The sequence below is a fragment of the Aspergillus lentulus genome (assembly GCF_001445615.1).
Source record: "Aspergillus lentulus DNA, contig: Alt08, strain: IFM 54703, whole genome shotgun sequence".
NCBI classification, from domain to species: domain Eukaryota; kingdom Fungi; phylum Ascomycota; class Eurotiomycetes; order Eurotiales; family Aspergillaceae; genus Aspergillus; species Aspergillus lentulus.
Genome location: NW_028322118.1, coordinates 276,433 through 292,280, shown reverse-complemented (window position 1 = coordinate 292,280; position 15,848 = coordinate 276,433). Strand labels below are relative to the sequence as shown.

The window sequence follows — 15,848 nt, the reverse complement described above, 5'->3', positions numbered from 1 at the left end:
GTTGGTGGAAACACTGCGGTTCCATTGGCATTATCCCGAGTCCTATCCTAGATTCAGATATAAGATGCTCTGAAGTTCACGCAAAATGACACTCGTCTACCAGTACAGTCCCCAAAGGTCACAATGCGTCTTCCTCTCCTTTCGTTCTTCATCCTTCCCCTCTGCGCCCTGCCGACCCCAGGCCACTCCCCCAAACCACCTTTCTTCCTCTTAGCCGGCGACAGCACAACAGCCAAACAGTCCTCCAACGGCGGCGGCTGGGGCGACGGATTCCTCAACACGACCCTCTTCCACGGCGCCAGTGGCCTCAACTACGGCCACAACGGCGCCACGACCGTCAGCTTCCGCGCGGGAGGCGACTGGGCCACGGTTCTCGCCAAAGTAGCCGAGTACAATGACCGCTACTCGCCTTTCGTGACCATCCAGTTCGGACACAATGACCAGAAACCCGCGGCCAATATTTCCCTCGCGGAGTACACCCGCAACCTCGAGCGATTCATCTGCGAGGCGCGTGATGCAGGCGCGACGCCTATCCTCGTGACCCCGCTTTCACGCCGAAATTACGAGACTTCCAACATCACCGGCGAGCCTACTATAATCCTGAGTCTGGCGGACCAGCGCGCGGCGACTATCGTGGCGGCGAAGAATTCGCATACGGCGTACATCGATTTGAATGGTGCGAGTACGCTGTATCTGAATAGGATTGGGCCCGAGAAGGCGTACACGTATAACCTAAATCCGGACGACCGGACGCATCTGAATGCGGAGGGCAGTATCGTGTTCGGGGGAATGGTGGCCGAGTTGATCGAGGGGGTTTTTGCGGGGTTGAAAAAGGCGGGGTATGTTAGGGTCGATCCGAGATTGAAGAGGGCGTTGGATCGGGGGGTTTATTATTGGCCGGATTCTGTTGACGAGCGCTAGCTCTGTGTCTATTGATGTGGATGGTTAGATATCAACGCAAACAGCGTCCCGGCTCTTTTCGTCGCGGAGTCCGCCAACTGCAGCGGCATTCACCATCACAGTTGTTTCGCATAGATCCCTCGGGCGTATAAGCAGTAGAAGTGCATGCCACAGTAGTAAGATCAGATTCATCCACTTTGCTTCATTATCCATGATGCTCTCGTACGCTTGCTGAAATTCGCCCCAGCACAGAGTCTCCTTCCCATATGCCCCATGGACATGACCGTACACATGTAAGAAAGGCTTCTGTTTGGCTGACCATAACCAGTCCCGAAGGAATTTACAACCATACTGTCCCAGATCTAAATGCGTTTTCGGGGGGCCATGTGTAATCAGAATATCAATGTCATCTGGGATCCGTACATCATCCCAAATATTCTCATTACGCGGATACTGGAAAGCCCAGTTCCCGTGCCGGGGGGTGTACGGGGACCCAAATATCTTGACGCGTCTGCAACCAAAGTCGAGGATTGTCGATGAGTTCTCCAGATACCGGATCGATTTCCAGTCGACAGGCTCATTGTGACCAGGTGCTTTAGCTTGAGCGTTGGGATCCAGACACAGCTCGTGATTCCCAGCGATCGCTACCTTGTAGCGATGGGGCTGGCGATCGAGCCAGTCGATCTGTGCTTCTAGCTCGGCTTGAGTCCCGGACTGGGTGAGATCACCTGCGTGGATGAGGAGATCCCCGTCTGGTAGGGGAGGCTGGGTGTTGTGGGTGTCTGAGATGCAAACGACGCGGATGGTCGGGCCGTCATCAGTGTGCGTGGGCATGGGCGTTTGAGCGAATCGGGCGTAAACAAGTTGCGCAAGAACAGGCACCGGGCCCCTGAGCAAGCGGCTCCAGATGCTTTCTTGCTCTGGACGGCGCAGAAGAGCGTCTAAACCTGATATACTGAAGGCCATGGCTCTTCTAAAGAGATGTTTGTATTCTTAAAGACTGTATGTAATCTCTTAGCATGCTTGTAGATGGTCCAGTCTCGCTTATACTGACGTCAAAACACTCGCAGTCGAGGCATATCACTATTCCTAAATAGGATTAAATGAATAGGTGCCTCAAAATAAGCAATGTGTCATTTTGGCCTATTTGCTTGATGACGATAGACAATGCTCTCCTGATGATTTTCGAGATGTGTCCTGCTGGCTGGTTTACCTGATTGGGCAAGTCGTGTAGTTGGGCGACCTGCCTAACTGAGCATAGGCAGCATATATATAGCGTGGTGGACCTTCCAGTGAGAGGAAGATGCTTACACTCTCCAACTTCGTACACCATGGAGCCACTTGAAGTAGAGACGCCTTATCCTCAAGCCCCCAGACTTTATCTTAAACTCGTCAGCGCCGGTTTCTCGTTCTTCGTAGCCGGCATCAACGATGGCAGTCTCGGATCTCTGATCCCTTATATCCGTCAAGGATATCATATCGACACAAATCTCGTCGCTGTAGTGTACGTTCTCGTCTTGTCTTTGAATGTCCTTAATAACAGCAGACAGATACGGCACGACATTCTGCGGCTGGCTTTTCGCCGCGCTCTCCAACAGCCATCTCTGCCAGTACCTTGATCTGGGCGTCCTCCTGGTTCTGGGGGCCGTTCTCCAAGTTCTGGCGCACGCCTTACGGACCTGGCTTCCTCCGTTTCCATTGTTCGCCGTAACCTTCTTCTTTGCGAGTCTCGGCCAGGCATATCAGGATACACACGCCAACACGTTTGTGGCCTCTGTCAAAGCCGCGCATCGATGGCTGGGGTTTATTCATGCCATGTACATGGCCGGGTGTCTGGTAGGTCCGTTTGTCTCGACGGCCGCGGCTTCGGCGGGTGTGCATTCGCATTGGAATCTGTTCTATGCTGCGCCGTTGGGACTAGGCGTGATCAACCTGATTCTTGTGGTGGTTGCGTTTAGGGATTCGTTGAGGTTGATGCAGCAGTCTGGTCAATCCTCTCAGGAGACAAGGAAGGGGGGTCTGCGGGAGATGAAGCGGACTCTTCGCACGCCAAGTGTGTGGTTGTTGAGCCTGTATTGCTTCTTCTTTCTCGGGGCTGCCATTACCGCTGGTGGTACGTGTTGTTCCCTATGTTTGAGACAATATTGATTGAATAGGATGGATTGTGGAATACCTCGTCGATGTGCGAGACGGAGATCTCAAGGATATGGGCTATGTTCCTGCTGGCTTTTATGGTGGAGCCTTCCTTGGTCGACTCATCCTAGCTGAGCCAACCTACCGCTGGGGGGAGCGACGCATGATCTTTATCTATGTCGTGTTGTGCGTTGGTTTGCAGCTGATATTCTGGCTGTACGTGTTACCTCCTACGTGATGGCATTCGCTGATCGGATAGGGTGCCGAATATCATCACGGAAGCAGTAGCCATCAGTCTTTTTGGGTTCTTTTCCGGTCCCTTTTTCGCCACAGGCATATCTGTTGCGTCCAAGATCTTCTCAGCGGAAATTCGCTCGTCTGCACTCGGTATGCACATTTATTACGTATGTAGAGTCTCGCTGACCAATAATCAAAGCTTTGGTGTTCGTGCTTGGCCAGGTGGGAGGATCGATCTTTCCAGCCGTCACTGGCATTCTGGGAGCTCATGCTGGAGTCAAAGTATTACAGCCGATTCTAGTGGGGCTACTAGGTGCCACGGGGATCTCCTGGTTGATGGTTCCAAGGGTGAGACTTCACAATGAGTAGCCAGACGCATGATTTGGTGTATCTAAATAGCAGTCCAAGTATATATATATAAGAGCATGGAATGGTGGTTCAGATGGTCAGATAAAGACAGACAAGTGACACAGTCTACAATGACACCCAATGCCCATATATCAATCCCTGCATCCCAAGTATTTCGGCGGATTAGCTCAGGTGCGCGCAAGGCTGTTGGTGTTACTGGCTTTTGCTCGTGCTGTCCATTCCATACAGCTAGTGAATGAGTTGTTAAACATATTCAAATCTGATATAACAAGGATGGATCATACCCCACCAAGGTCACAAATCTTAACACAGAGCTTGGAGAAATCTGCATCATCCAGTTGGCCTCGAGGTCTCTGTGTAGGCATTAGATACTGAGGCGCGCTATCATCGACTATTGTCCCTTCTAGCCAGCTAACGTGACTTAACTTTGGAGGCTGTACTGTATTTCACAGTCCTCAACCCCGACCATTGAGAATAGGATATTTGCGGGTTGTAAGTCTGCACTAACATCAGGAGACTACTGAATCTATGGCTAGGGTGACGACGTACCACAGTGAATGATACCTAGCGCATGAAGGAAGTCAAGACCCGACAGGATTTGTTCAGAAATAGATCGTATATCAGCTGCTTGGTGCGGTCTTCCGCTGACAGTCATTGCTGCGGCATCAGAAACCATTACGGGGAGAACAAGGCACAAATGTGTCCCATTCGGGCCATAATGCTGAAAGTAATCAACAGTTCAATGATATGCCCTTTCCTAGGATGCTATAGGTTGGAACCTGATAAACGAAGAAGTATAGTAAGCTCGCTGTTGTTCGTCGAAGCTTCTGCTTTTAGGATCTTCCATGCAACCTGTTTCTGGAGCCTTCATTGTAGCAGTTAGTTGTCCTCTGGGAAAGACCGTGTGCTGAGCGCACTCACAATTGATCTTGTGCAAGCCATACTGTTGAGAATTGGCCAAAGGCCAATTTTACGATAACCTCGTACCTCTGGTTGAAAATGTCGTGAAGGTGGAGAGGATGGTAGCCTCCTCGACGATATTCCTCAACGGGCTCAACGACGTCGTGTATTCGCTAAAAACGTGGGCATTGGAATGCTAAAGTTGACTTAATAATAATGTCAGGACGCAGTGTGAAGGAGTCAAACGCCTGTGTATTTTGGAGTTGGGCACTTCGGATGGCATGTGACGAGGCGAACTTGTCCAATGGAACCGCTCAAGCTCAGGCGCGTAGCGAGACTGATACTGATCCCTCACAGTGTATTCAGGTACACTGTTGCATACAGATCACCGCTGGACTTATAGGCCTGTGTTTCCCAGGCCATCTCCGCCACAATTTGCTCTGAATTAGTGAACCTGTCCCTATATTTGTAGCCTAGAAGTTCACTGATATCCACTTCTGGATTTGAGATACAAGATGGTTTGTTAGCAGATACACATAGCAAGGCTAAAATCTCTAGAGATAGCCACCGTCTCTCAAGGCTCCTGAGACCAGTCTAACTCTATCGGCCATTAGGATGTCAATGCCAGCAGCTGCTTGCGCCTTAGAGAACGTCAGTAAATCGTCCGCTCCAATCTGAACGGAGAATGAAATTGTTTACAGTCGTATTCTCCGGGATGTTATTCTGCAGTCCGTACGACCCACATACCAACCCCCATTGCTTGACGTATACTACGAGTCCGAGACAGCTGATCAGGGTTTCAGAGGCAAAGACTATGCCAGACAATCCCCAGCGCTTCGCAAAAAGAACAGCAGACTGTAAACTGGACGCCCTTGTCTCCAACCCGCCACTGGAGGCTTGCCAGCATTGGTGATGAACATCACTGGATACACGCGTTGCTTGAGTGCCAACAGAATGCAGACCGCGTGAGTAAAAGAGGAGAGGATCATGTTTCGTGGATTCCGCGCGTGGAGGAAGATTGTTTCTAGAATCTTATCGACAAAGTTGTTGATCTCTCCGGCGAGCGGTGCGACTCCGGCGTCTGCCACCTCATGGACCTTTAGATATTCTACCGTGTCAATGTTCGCTCATTTGCAAAAAATCTCGGTCATGTTGAATAGTTTGGTGCAAATGGTCGTACGTGGCCAACCCTGTCTAATATCAGCTACTCTGCGGTCACTATGTGAGGCAGCAAATGATTATACAGGGTATGGATTTCGAAGGCCTACAAGTTCAGTAGTGTAGCTGGATTAATATAGTTAGGTACATGTATCATCCCCCAAAATTCATCATATTGCTATCCCCGAGCAGTAAGAATGACTCATATCGGAGACCAGTTTGGGGAATACTCTTTGGAGTGAGATCAGGAGAGGCCATAGCCCACGCCTGCAGCAAGGCCCTCCAGTAACATGCGTCAGCAGCTGGTGTCAGATATCGTTCCCGAAACACATTCACACTATTACTTGCAATCCGCTGAGCTTTAGCAGGATTATCCAGAAGCTCCTGTATCTTCTGCGGCAAGTCTGAGAAGTCTCTTTCCACCTGGACAAAGTTCTGCTGTGGGCCCGATGAGGCAAGGAGATAGTGGTGATGCTGGATATACTGCAGTTTATGAATAATAACAACCGACTCACACGCCTGGCGATACTTAAGCGACGCAGAATACGACCGCCCTTCTACATGCGCGATAAACTTGTAATGGCAATGGTCCTCCATGCTGAGAAAGTTGGCCTTGTTCTTCCACTCCACCTCCTTCGCATCGCCCCATGGGTAGCCCCGCGCAACCTCAAGCAGCGTTCTCCGCAGTTTCGGCGCGAAGCTGAGCTTCCCGCGCCACACCAGCTTATCCTTCTTCTGGTCCCAGGGGACTTCTCGCTGTCGGACATGCTCGACCACCTGGTCGTATGGCCCGATCTTGCTATTGAGATGTCCCCAGGACCAGAAGCCAAAATCTGGCATGAGCCAAACCGAATTTTCTTCGGCCTTTCTCGCCAGAACCCAGAGAGGGTGGCCCGGCCCCGCAACGTCCTCCACTTTGTCCTCAATAGAGAAGATGAACTCCGTGTCTGGGATAGCTGTGGATTCTGGAGCTGAGATTAGGGCGCGATGGATGGAGCTCAGCACTCCGATGATTTTGCGGCGGTGGTCTTCCCCCTTGGCGAGAGCGCTAATAACATACAGACGCCCTTTATATACGGCAGCTCTAACCATGCCATTTATCATTTGGACATTGTCAAGGTCAGCCCTGCGTATTCCATTCTTAGCCTGCCAGAATGTCTGAGCGCGGGTTGGATCTTCAAACAAGCCAGGAAAGAAGGATTGGCATTGCGTCTCATTGTAGGAGTGTTCATTCGGATCAAAGGTGACATGAGGAGGTAAAGGGCTCTGAGGTAATTCAGAGGCAGGACACTGGAGGCAGCTATCACATTTAAAGATAGTAGCAGTCTGGCAAGCACAATGGCCTGCAGGAATCAGTTGGTTAAGTAAAGAATGGATGTTGTCTTTATCTGAGTTGACACCTAGCCATAGTATCCATATTGAAATAGCAAGAGCTGCGACAAGGCCCAGAATGAGTAGTTGGCAGGGATGAGTACTGAGACATCGGCCCATGTCTGCATAGCTTGCTATGTAGCTAGGAGCAAAGAGAGATAGATGCTACTGCCAGGGACAAAATTCATCACTTGCAATTGAAGGACAGCAATAGAGAAGAAGAAGAAGAAGAAGAAGAAGAAGAAGAAGGAAAAGGATCAAAAAACACAAATGTGGGTAGGGACATTGCTAATCCCTAGGGGTATGGTGAACCATCTCAGTGTCTGCCTGCACACTAATTTAGCTTTAGTTCCAAGTGTAGCAACATGATTGATAGATATCATTAGTCCTTAGGTATGATCTGGTATTTCCATCAATCAGAATAACCTAATGTGCGCCGTATGTGGAGTACCGTGTGCCTCGTCGCCATATCTAACTTCTGGACCCCAGACTCGCTTATAGCAGAACCCTGTGCAATGGGGCCATGAGCCGCCTGCGCCTCACGGCGAATGTTTTGAGTCTATAGTATGGCCAATCGTACGATTTGGCAAAAACACATTGTTACATCGTGTTTTTAGTCCTATTAAATAGCGCTTGCAGTGAGACATGTAGATTTATAAATGATGCAGCCAGTAGACTAAGAGCGTGAACTAAACATCCCTGTTAGGAGCTATAGATATTTAGGAAAAAGCACAAGCCACTGATGGCCCTTCGAGATCAGCTTCTTATGCATCTGGACCCCTGAAATCAAGAGCGCCCTGAGATGATCGCCGTGCTGAACGCCGATTGGATGGATATAAATTAAGAGTGCCTCGTATCCCTCTGGCGCTAGGCTTAATTCTCCTAAGGTTTGTGCGGCTAAATGACGCTGTCTATGCACTATCCCCAGCGGCTGAGCTGCCATGTACACCTTGTGTACCCTAACCCATTTAGCCTAGGCTACATAAACATTTATCTTGCACAGCTTCCGGAATAGGTATGATTAATTCTACAGCTACGGCCTATTACTGATACATAAGGCTCTATCAGCTTTAAAAAAGATAAGCTGTAAAAGCCGCCTAATGTGCCCTTAAGTTTGCGGCTGTTATGTCAGCACAATAATCTTCCCAGTGGGTTGAAGTTTTATGTTGTTCAACATAGTATCCATCAGACTAAAATGAATGATAGCATCCTAGAGGTGTTTAACTAGGGCAATCTCTAGTTAATATAAGTAGTAATATCAGCTATGTCCAATCATGCTTGTAGTAATTAGTTAGTTCTAGTAAACCACCCTGTCATGCATGGCAACTGAATGCTACCCTAGGCTAAATCGCAGTATAGTATTGTTTTCACATATAGTGGAGTTAACATGTAGACACCGTGCTGGTACACTTGGCCATAGCTATCATAGCTAGTACTGAAATGAGAAGCGGAATAATGAGCCTACGAATTTCCTTTATTATGCATAGTGTATATTGCGAATGAGGACTAAGGAAAGTAGACTGTTTAGGAACATGGGATACAACTGGATTGATATCTGAACCCCTGCAAGCAGACACCAGACAGTAGCCGTATTTCTGGGCACACATTAAATGAGTACTAAGATATTGAGGTAGCATTCGGGATGCATCCCCAAAGAAGGATGTAGATAACCAGGAGATAATCCGCAGCCAACTCGTCTATAAAAGGTCCTTAAACACCCTCCAGAGCTCATCATCCTAATCATCCTAATCATAACCAGACCAGCATTCCTCAAAACAAAAGCTCCTCTTTCCGAGAGAAAATGAGAGTCATTACTCTAGCCGTCGCTGTTGGTGCCACCCTGGCATCAGCCTTTGTCGTCCCTGAGCCTGCGGACAGCGTCGAAACCTCCGCTGTCTCGCACTTCGGCAAAGAGCTGGCAGTGGAGGCCGCAAGCGCAATCTTCAGCTGCGCGGGCTCCAGTCAGTGTGGCCATTTTCCAGGCATGATTGGTTACTGCGACCAAGCCGTGAACACGATGCTCCCAGGTCTCATGTTCGACACCAGGTATGACTTTACTATTCCTTTCCCCAAGCTATGCACCAGACTCATCATTGTCTGTCTCTAGTGGAGGTCGCACGGGTAACTGCTGGGGAGCTCCTTCTGGTCTTGGTTGTGGTGTCTTTGTTGCTGGGCCTCCGGGCTGCTACAGGTCTACCGAGCAGATGCAGGCGGCGTACCGCAACATCAGGGCAAATGGATGCCGTATCTGTGGCTATGTTCAGGATGATGATAATAGGGGCGATGCTTGCCAGATTAAGATTGATTATGTTTCGCGCTGTGACAATCACTGGTAGTCGCATATTCATGTGGGAGTGTCAGAAGTGATGGCTGAGTCTTGAAAGAGACAGCAGATGATGCGCACAGACATTTTGGATTCGATGTTATGTTAAGTGCTTTAAGTATCTACGGAGACACTGTACAGCCGTAACTTTGGTCATCTCCCTACAGTCTAGCTACGGAGTATAAGTATATAGTTCTTGGCGGCTCGCATTGCGGCCTCTCTGTTCTCAGTATACTTGTGTGATAATACATTCAAACACACTCTGAAGCAAGCTCCTCGTTCTCAGGATTTTCAGAGCCTCTCTAGCATCCTAGAAACTGCGTTGTAGGTACACCTGAGTTGTTGCAGTCCTACTGGGACATCCTGACCTGATGATCCGTCATTCCATACCATATATTTTAGTGACCTCCAAAATACGGCAGAGCCGAACTTGGTCAATCGTTCAGGTTCCTTGACAATAAAACCGGGTATAGTTCCCCACTAACACCGTCTCCAGGTGTATTTGTAAAGAACAAAACACTACACTAGGGCTTACACACCAGGAGATGATTGGGGCTATTCTGAAAGGCAATTCTTACTGGGAATCTGAATACGTAAATGTACATTAAGCATATATTTATTCCACTCCGTATCAGTACTAACAGGGTTGATAATGGATGCCTATGGCTCTCTGAATAAGTCTTAATTCCAGGAAGAGGATTTAGGAGACCCTATCAAACGCTCATTAAGTTCAGTCCGAATCGTGTGCTAACGAAATATTACTTAGTGTAGCCCAGCTTCGCTATCAGACCTGACCGTGAATCTGTAGACAGTGTTGGTGAATAGTCATGCTAACTGCTATATACATTACCAATGGACGCCACAATGAAGTGTACCAGTCATATTTCAGGCGGTTCAACATTATAATTCCAGCTCGTGACTCTATAACCCCTCTCCGGGCATCTAGCAGCGCCATCCAGGCAGAGAAGATTTGGGACCAATGTAGTCCCATGGAGGCTGGCAGTCATGAGTGGCTTCGTTAAAGAGGTAGAAGTTTCCGGATATCATATCATGTTAGTTATCTGGAGCGTGTCTGGTTGTCAGGAGTCCCACCATCACGACATTGGCAGAAAGTGCCCGAAACACCACAATCAGGATCAGAGCTATGGAGATGTTAGTCTCCTAATCACTTTTAGGAATGGGTATATGCCCTTACAAGGGATAACCTCCGCTATCTCCACAGGCAACGCTACTGCTCAACTCGGAGTCAGAGGCAGCCAAGACCAGGGCGGTGTTGACGAGGGCAAGGATGACGGTGGTGGCCTTCATTGTGTAGTAGAGAACTGCTGGCAGTAGACTGAAGGGATGCGGGAAGATGAATATGTTAGTGTATGAGTACTCTGTGGTGTGGTTGGTTGGGTTTTTATAAGTTTCTCCCAGAGTCGCAGCAGCACTTCTTGAACAGGACGCGGCCTCTCCTGGAGGCATACGCTGCCTTGCACCTTCTCGAGCTAGATATCCATGGAATTTGTGGACATATTCTCATTTCACCTCGAGCACGACGGACGATATTGGCGGACGCTGACAGCTGAGTGTAACTTCGTGTCCTGGTTTTCCACGTCTTAAACAAGTGGACTGAATCCTGACCTTGCTAGCATCACTGTATTGATACTAACTTTGGCATTGCACATGTGGATAGCTGGACTCCAAATGGTTGCTATACACAGAGTATCGCGGATCTAGAGGGACAACAGTACACTGTCAAGTGGATTGCTGTGACAGCTATGACCCTCAGCTGTGCTCACTATGATGGTCCAAGCAGGACAGCATGGTAGTTGCTAGCTAAATGAGTCATAAAATAGCTTGATTGTATTCGTCTGTATTGTGCTTTTCTCAGTCGACAGGCCTTGATTTGGAATTAGGCATCGAGAGCCAGGACTTGTAACTGCAAATACCCTAGATCAGTTAATCCGACGGGATGATTAAGCGCACCGCCTAGTACATTTTAGATATTAGACATCTCGCTAACGGTCATACCCTGGGCTGGGAAAAGTCGATTAATTGCTGCATTTGCCGCAAAAGGAAACCAAGGGGGCCCAACTCCGGCGGGGTCCGGGCACCGCCAGACCGACCATCAGTATTAGCACTAAATGGACCAGAATACTAAATAATTGTTGACTCCCAAATCGCCTGTCTTGAAAATACTTTGTTTCTGATCCCTGTCGGCGCAGCGACGATTTACCGCTGTTCCGAGATGTAGTAATTGCGAGGCTGTGAACCCTAGTTGATCCACATTTTCTTACTAAATCGTACAGTGAGCCTTCCGGACCCCTGCGCTGGCATGGTCTCTCTCTCATATCCCAATGTAACCAGAGACAGGGATATTTTCCACCCATCTCATCTCCTGGAGATTTACCCGGTACCGCCTACTTCCAGTATCAATCAGTGTCTTTCCTTGGCTGTATATTAAGGGGAAAAGGAAAGGATCCTGGACGCCCGAAGTGTTAACTACTAGTCCAACCCACCCCTGCAGGTTGATTTAGTGCAATACCACAAGTGCGTGAAGGCTTCTTAGCTGAATGAAGTAAGTTCAGCATAAGGACCAATTCTAGCCCCGTCGGCCTACATCTTCATATGTTCTCGGAGAATATTTTCTCCCCTTTGCGTTCTCTTGCCTCTATATTTAATTCTATTATTGAGAATGGGAGGGGCTAAAGCTACAGTAAGTTATATCAAGCTTTATCAAGCCCGCTAAGACGGCTAATGGTGATAAATAGGAAAGCTCCTCTCCTGGCCTCCCGCTGGGATCCACATACATATCAATGGGGTACCTGAGACTTGGTAGTCCTTGTAACAAAGGAAAAGAAGTTAGCATAAATACCTCTATATATGGTATTGCCCCATTCTGTAGCTAAGATCCTGCTGATTGGTCTTTACAACTAGCTTAAATACTAAGGCATGGGTAGCCTAAAATTTGGCTGTATGGTTATATTGTGTAGGTAATCTCATCAAGTAATTATTCACTCAGCACTGTGATAGTATTGAGAGCCCTAGAAATATCCTATTAACAGAACCTACTTAGACATGCCTGCTCAAGCAGTTTGCTGAAGGAGAGAAGCAAGATTAAATAATAAAACAGACTATAATAATATCATCTTTAGGCTAGCATTGCAAAGTGATTATATAATGATATAGTTTATAAATATTTATTCTTTCAGTCTTAGTATCCTAATCAGTAGATTATTGCTTAGGGTGTATTATTCTTATAGTATATATATATCCTTAATAGTGTGCTGTAAGGGTATAATCTCAATAACAGTTCTTTTAAGTGTATATTATTAGAAATAGCATTAAGAAGGTCAGCTCCTCTTTACCTCTAATTTTTGGATAAATCCCCTGAGGGAGGGTGCTTAGATGTATTCTTAGCTAATACTATTAAGCTGAGAAGTATTAGATATAAAATGCTACTACTCTAAGGGGTGGAAATTATCCTTAAAATAATTCCCACGCAAGCTCCATAGGGGTAAAACAGTGAACATAGAGCTTCAATTTGGGAATAATTATAATAACTTTTGGTGTTTCTAATTTCTATACCCCTATATTATACCCCTGTGGCTAGTATGTCTAGACAATATACTGATGTAAGTTTATAACTTAACATGCTAAGACTTATTCTCCTTGGACACATTATAGTATCTTTTGCTCTTTGCATAGAAGCACTGCGGTTTAGAGCTTCACTTGCTCCTCCCACCAACATGGCCACCACAAGGGTCCAGTGGAACAGCAAGATGTGGAGGTGCACGTTAATGGCGTCAAATACCCGGTAAGCACAGACAGTTGTGGTCTTATTCTGCTTACCTACTGACATTGAATAGGCAAGTGGTGGGAACTACGCGAATGTCTACTATCCGAGTAGTGGTTTGCTTGTTGCAGATGAAGATTATAGCCCAGAGCACACCACACTGGAACTTAAGAAAAGTAGCACGCCGTATGTCACGCTCAGGAAATAGTCTAATGTAGCTTTTCTTGGACTGGCAGCAGGAATGCAGTGCGACAGGTCTCAAATTTGAAGGCTGTCATTCATTTCAGCATTGCAAATACCAACACTGGAAATATCATTGCTCAGGCTACAGGAGGCCAAACAATTAGTGGGTATAAGAACCCCATGGTTTTCAAAGGCGGCGAGTCAAACTTCAATACCCTTCTTAGAAGTCCGAATGGGAGCGGCGTGGCATGGCTTCTCATCAACCACAAGGCACAGATGGGAGTCAAGACTATCGCTTCCATCTCACTGTTCAGATCAAAAGAGGCATTGGATGATGACCCGGTCACCAATATGGCCTTTGAGATTGTTGGACACTCACCATCTTAATGTTTGAGAAGCGATACATATGAGCCGGAAAGGGTTGAAGTGAATGGAAGATGTACTGAAGCATAGGCGAAGTGGTAGAGGAGGGGGAGGAAGACGCAAGCAGGATTGGCGACTGTCTGTATATCACACTATTAAAGATCCACTGCAATTTAAAATATAATGAGGCCTGGCAATAGCAATTTAAGATTCAGACCTCAAGCTCGTGACGTGACTGACCATGGGTCTTCAACGGCTACGATCTCAGTCCCTGGCCAGTAATGTTTCCGCCGCTGCTCGATCTCCTCCAGATCTTCCTGATTTAGAATGCTTTCCCACCTAACGTACTGGTCTGGTTCCGATCTGGGAGCTTGAGGCAACTGGGGGGAATCAGCTGGCGCCCACAGAAGACCCAGACCCTGCATACGCCTCAGATCCCAGATTGCAAAGCCATAGCGACGGAAGGGGCGAAATGTCACGTAGCGGCAGGGCGAGGTGTACCATTTCGATAACCTGCCAAGCACAAATGAATAACCTGGCGCACCACGCCTAAACTCCATATCATCTATGTCCTGAACAAGAGACGCGTTGGGAGACGAGCAATCACAAGGAAACTTCCATCCTAAAGTGAACGCGAGATTTTTTGCTGCACGAAGACTTTCTCCGGGGTATTGCAAGGTCGGAAACAGACAGCTACATTCATTCATGGTTCGAATTGGCTCTATGTCCTGGTTCTGCAGGGCATACCACCATATTTTCTCGAAATGTATGTTTTGGAGTCGGCTGACCTCTTCGGAAGGCCAGTTCCAGCGAGGACTCTGTCCGTTAACGAAGCTATGCAGCTCCCAGACTAGTAAAAGCTGCCAAATGGCACGAATAGCCCGCTGCTCTTCGATTGTTGATACAGGAATAGCATCGGCTTGTTGACATCGCTCTCGAGGGGGCTTTGGCACTGGGAAGTATTCCGAGTTCCATAGAGCCGGCGTTCGGTGTGGGTTCCGGATATATTTCAAGTTTGGATTTTGCAACTGCATGAGCTCTAGCTGCTGACAGCGAGCTATCATCTCATGCATGCCGGCATGGGCTAGGTAGCGGATAGTTGCTGCAGCGGCAAGACTGTCGCAGAGAACGGAGAGTGGAATGTCGTGAGGGAACTCGAAAGCAGTGTCATCCTTGATGTACTTTTCAATGAAGTCATCCAGATCTTTAGCAGGACGAACATTCCATCGCAGGAAATGTAAATTTGCGGATCAAGACTTGAGTTTGCGCGGGAACGCTAAGTTCCATGATCCTCTGAAAGATGCGCCTTGCGGTACTATCCTCATGTAGCAAGCGGAAGACGGCTGGTGAGGAGCGATATATGCTGTAGAGAGCTGCGAGGTCATCGAGCTGCACCAGAACCATCTCCAAGACTGGCCCTGGTAATAATGAAAGGCCATCGAGAGGACGAGGTTGGGCCATGATCACGATGGGTCGATATGATGAGAACAAGTAGTCGAGGATGATCGGTGGTCTTCGATCCATGGAAATTAGACACAAACACAGACTTTGCCGGTGTCTCCTCAATTTCAGTGGACAAGACTTCGATTGTAGCTGATCCTGGAATCCAGTCTAACTGCCTCTTGCTTTTGCTCCCTTGATTGATCATTAAGACTAGTATTCAATTCCCGGCTAATATGCTGGTATTGATACTCTCTAGAAGGAAGGAGGAAACAAGCACTCTAGGCCCGAACATGGAAGCTAGCGAGGTATACCTCCATTCGTCCCGATGTAACCAGACAGAGATATTTTCCACCCAGATTGGCCACGAAGAGCATACCATTTGACGGGTTGCACAACAGGCCCCTCCTGCTTGATAACCTCTCGGCAACAATCGGAGCATCAGGTGAGAAATTCATATCATGGATTATGGATCTATTCCGCGGAGATTGCATTTGCAGGGGAGGTCTGCCAGTGTGACTTATGTGTATGCATGTCACATGTGGTTGGCGCCTTGGAGTGACTCAGACATCAATCTTAACTAAAACATCCTACGATCAATCAAGCCTTTTCAGCCGCTCATCTGCTGAGATTTCTCATCTTTCAACTAACAACTGTTGGTCAGTGAGAATGTCTCAACAGTCGCACGGC

The 15,848-nt window shown here is 47.8% G+C and overlaps 7 protein-coding genes across 7 annotated transcripts; 4 read left to right on the top strand and 3 right to left on the bottom strand.

The window, feature by feature from the left end:
- Window positions 1-123: 123 nt before the first annotated feature.
- Window positions 124-921, top strand: ALT_3368 (rhamnogalacturonan acetylesterase; the record flags this gene model as incomplete). The annotated part of the gene is made up of 1 exon (XM_033556617.2): window positions 124-921. One exon carries the CDS (start codon window positions 124-126, stop codon window positions 919-921), a length of 798 nt encoding a protein of 265 aa, XP_033412508.2.
- A 24-nt stretch (window positions 922-945) lies between these two features.
- Window positions 946-1,866, bottom strand: ALT_3367 (metallophosphatase domain-containing protein; the record flags this gene model as incomplete). The annotated part of the gene is made up of 1 exon (XM_033556618.2): window positions 946-1,866. The coding sequence occupies one exon, from the start codon at window positions 1,864-1,866 to the stop codon at window positions 946-948; it is 921 nt and encodes a 306-aa protein (XP_033412509.2).
- A 365-nt stretch (window positions 1,867-2,231) lies between these two features.
- ALT_3366 (putative MFS transporter) lies at window positions 2,232-3,639 on the top strand (the record flags this gene model as incomplete). Its single annotated transcript, XM_089599561.1, has 5 exons — window positions 2,232-2,404; window positions 2,451-3,013; window positions 3,057-3,219; window positions 3,293-3,420; window positions 3,470-3,639. 5 exons carry the CDS (start codon window positions 2,232-2,234, stop codon window positions 3,637-3,639), a joined length of 1,197 nt encoding a protein of 398 aa, XP_089455899.1.
- A 2,211-nt stretch (window positions 3,640-5,850) lies between these two features.
- Window positions 5,851-6,801, bottom strand: ALT_3365 (DUF821 domain protein; the record flags this gene model as incomplete). Its single annotated transcript, XM_033556620.2, has 1 exon — window positions 5,851-6,801. The coding sequence occupies one exon, from the start codon at window positions 6,799-6,801 to the stop codon at window positions 5,851-5,853; it is 951 nt and encodes a 316-aa protein (XP_033412511.2).
- Window positions 6,802-8,869: 2,068 nt separating this feature from the next.
- Window positions 8,870-9,404, top strand: ALT_3364 (uncharacterized protein; the record flags this gene model as incomplete). The annotated part of the gene is made up of 2 exons (XM_089599560.1): window positions 8,870-9,114; window positions 9,176-9,404. 2 exons carry the CDS (start codon window positions 8,870-8,872, stop codon window positions 9,402-9,404), a joined length of 474 nt encoding a protein of 157 aa, XP_089455898.1.
- Window positions 9,405-13,125: 3,721 nt separating this feature from the next.
- Window positions 13,126-13,742, top strand: ALT_3363 (uncharacterized protein; the record flags this gene model as incomplete). Its single annotated transcript, XM_089599559.1, has 3 exons — window positions 13,126-13,193; window positions 13,251-13,358; window positions 13,412-13,742. The coding sequence occupies 3 exons, from the start codon at window positions 13,126-13,128 to the stop codon at window positions 13,740-13,742; spliced, it is 507 nt and encodes a 168-aa protein (XP_089455897.1).
- Window positions 13,743-13,936: 194 nt separating this feature from the next.
- ALT_3362 (uncharacterized protein) lies at window positions 13,937-15,179 on the bottom strand (the record flags this gene model as incomplete). Its single annotated transcript, XM_089599558.1, has 3 exons — window positions 13,937-14,411; window positions 14,466-14,922; window positions 15,035-15,179. The coding sequence occupies 3 exons, from the start codon at window positions 15,177-15,179 to the stop codon at window positions 13,937-13,939; spliced, it is 1,077 nt and encodes a 358-aa protein (XP_089455896.1).
- Window positions 15,180-15,848: the final 669 nt, after the last annotated feature.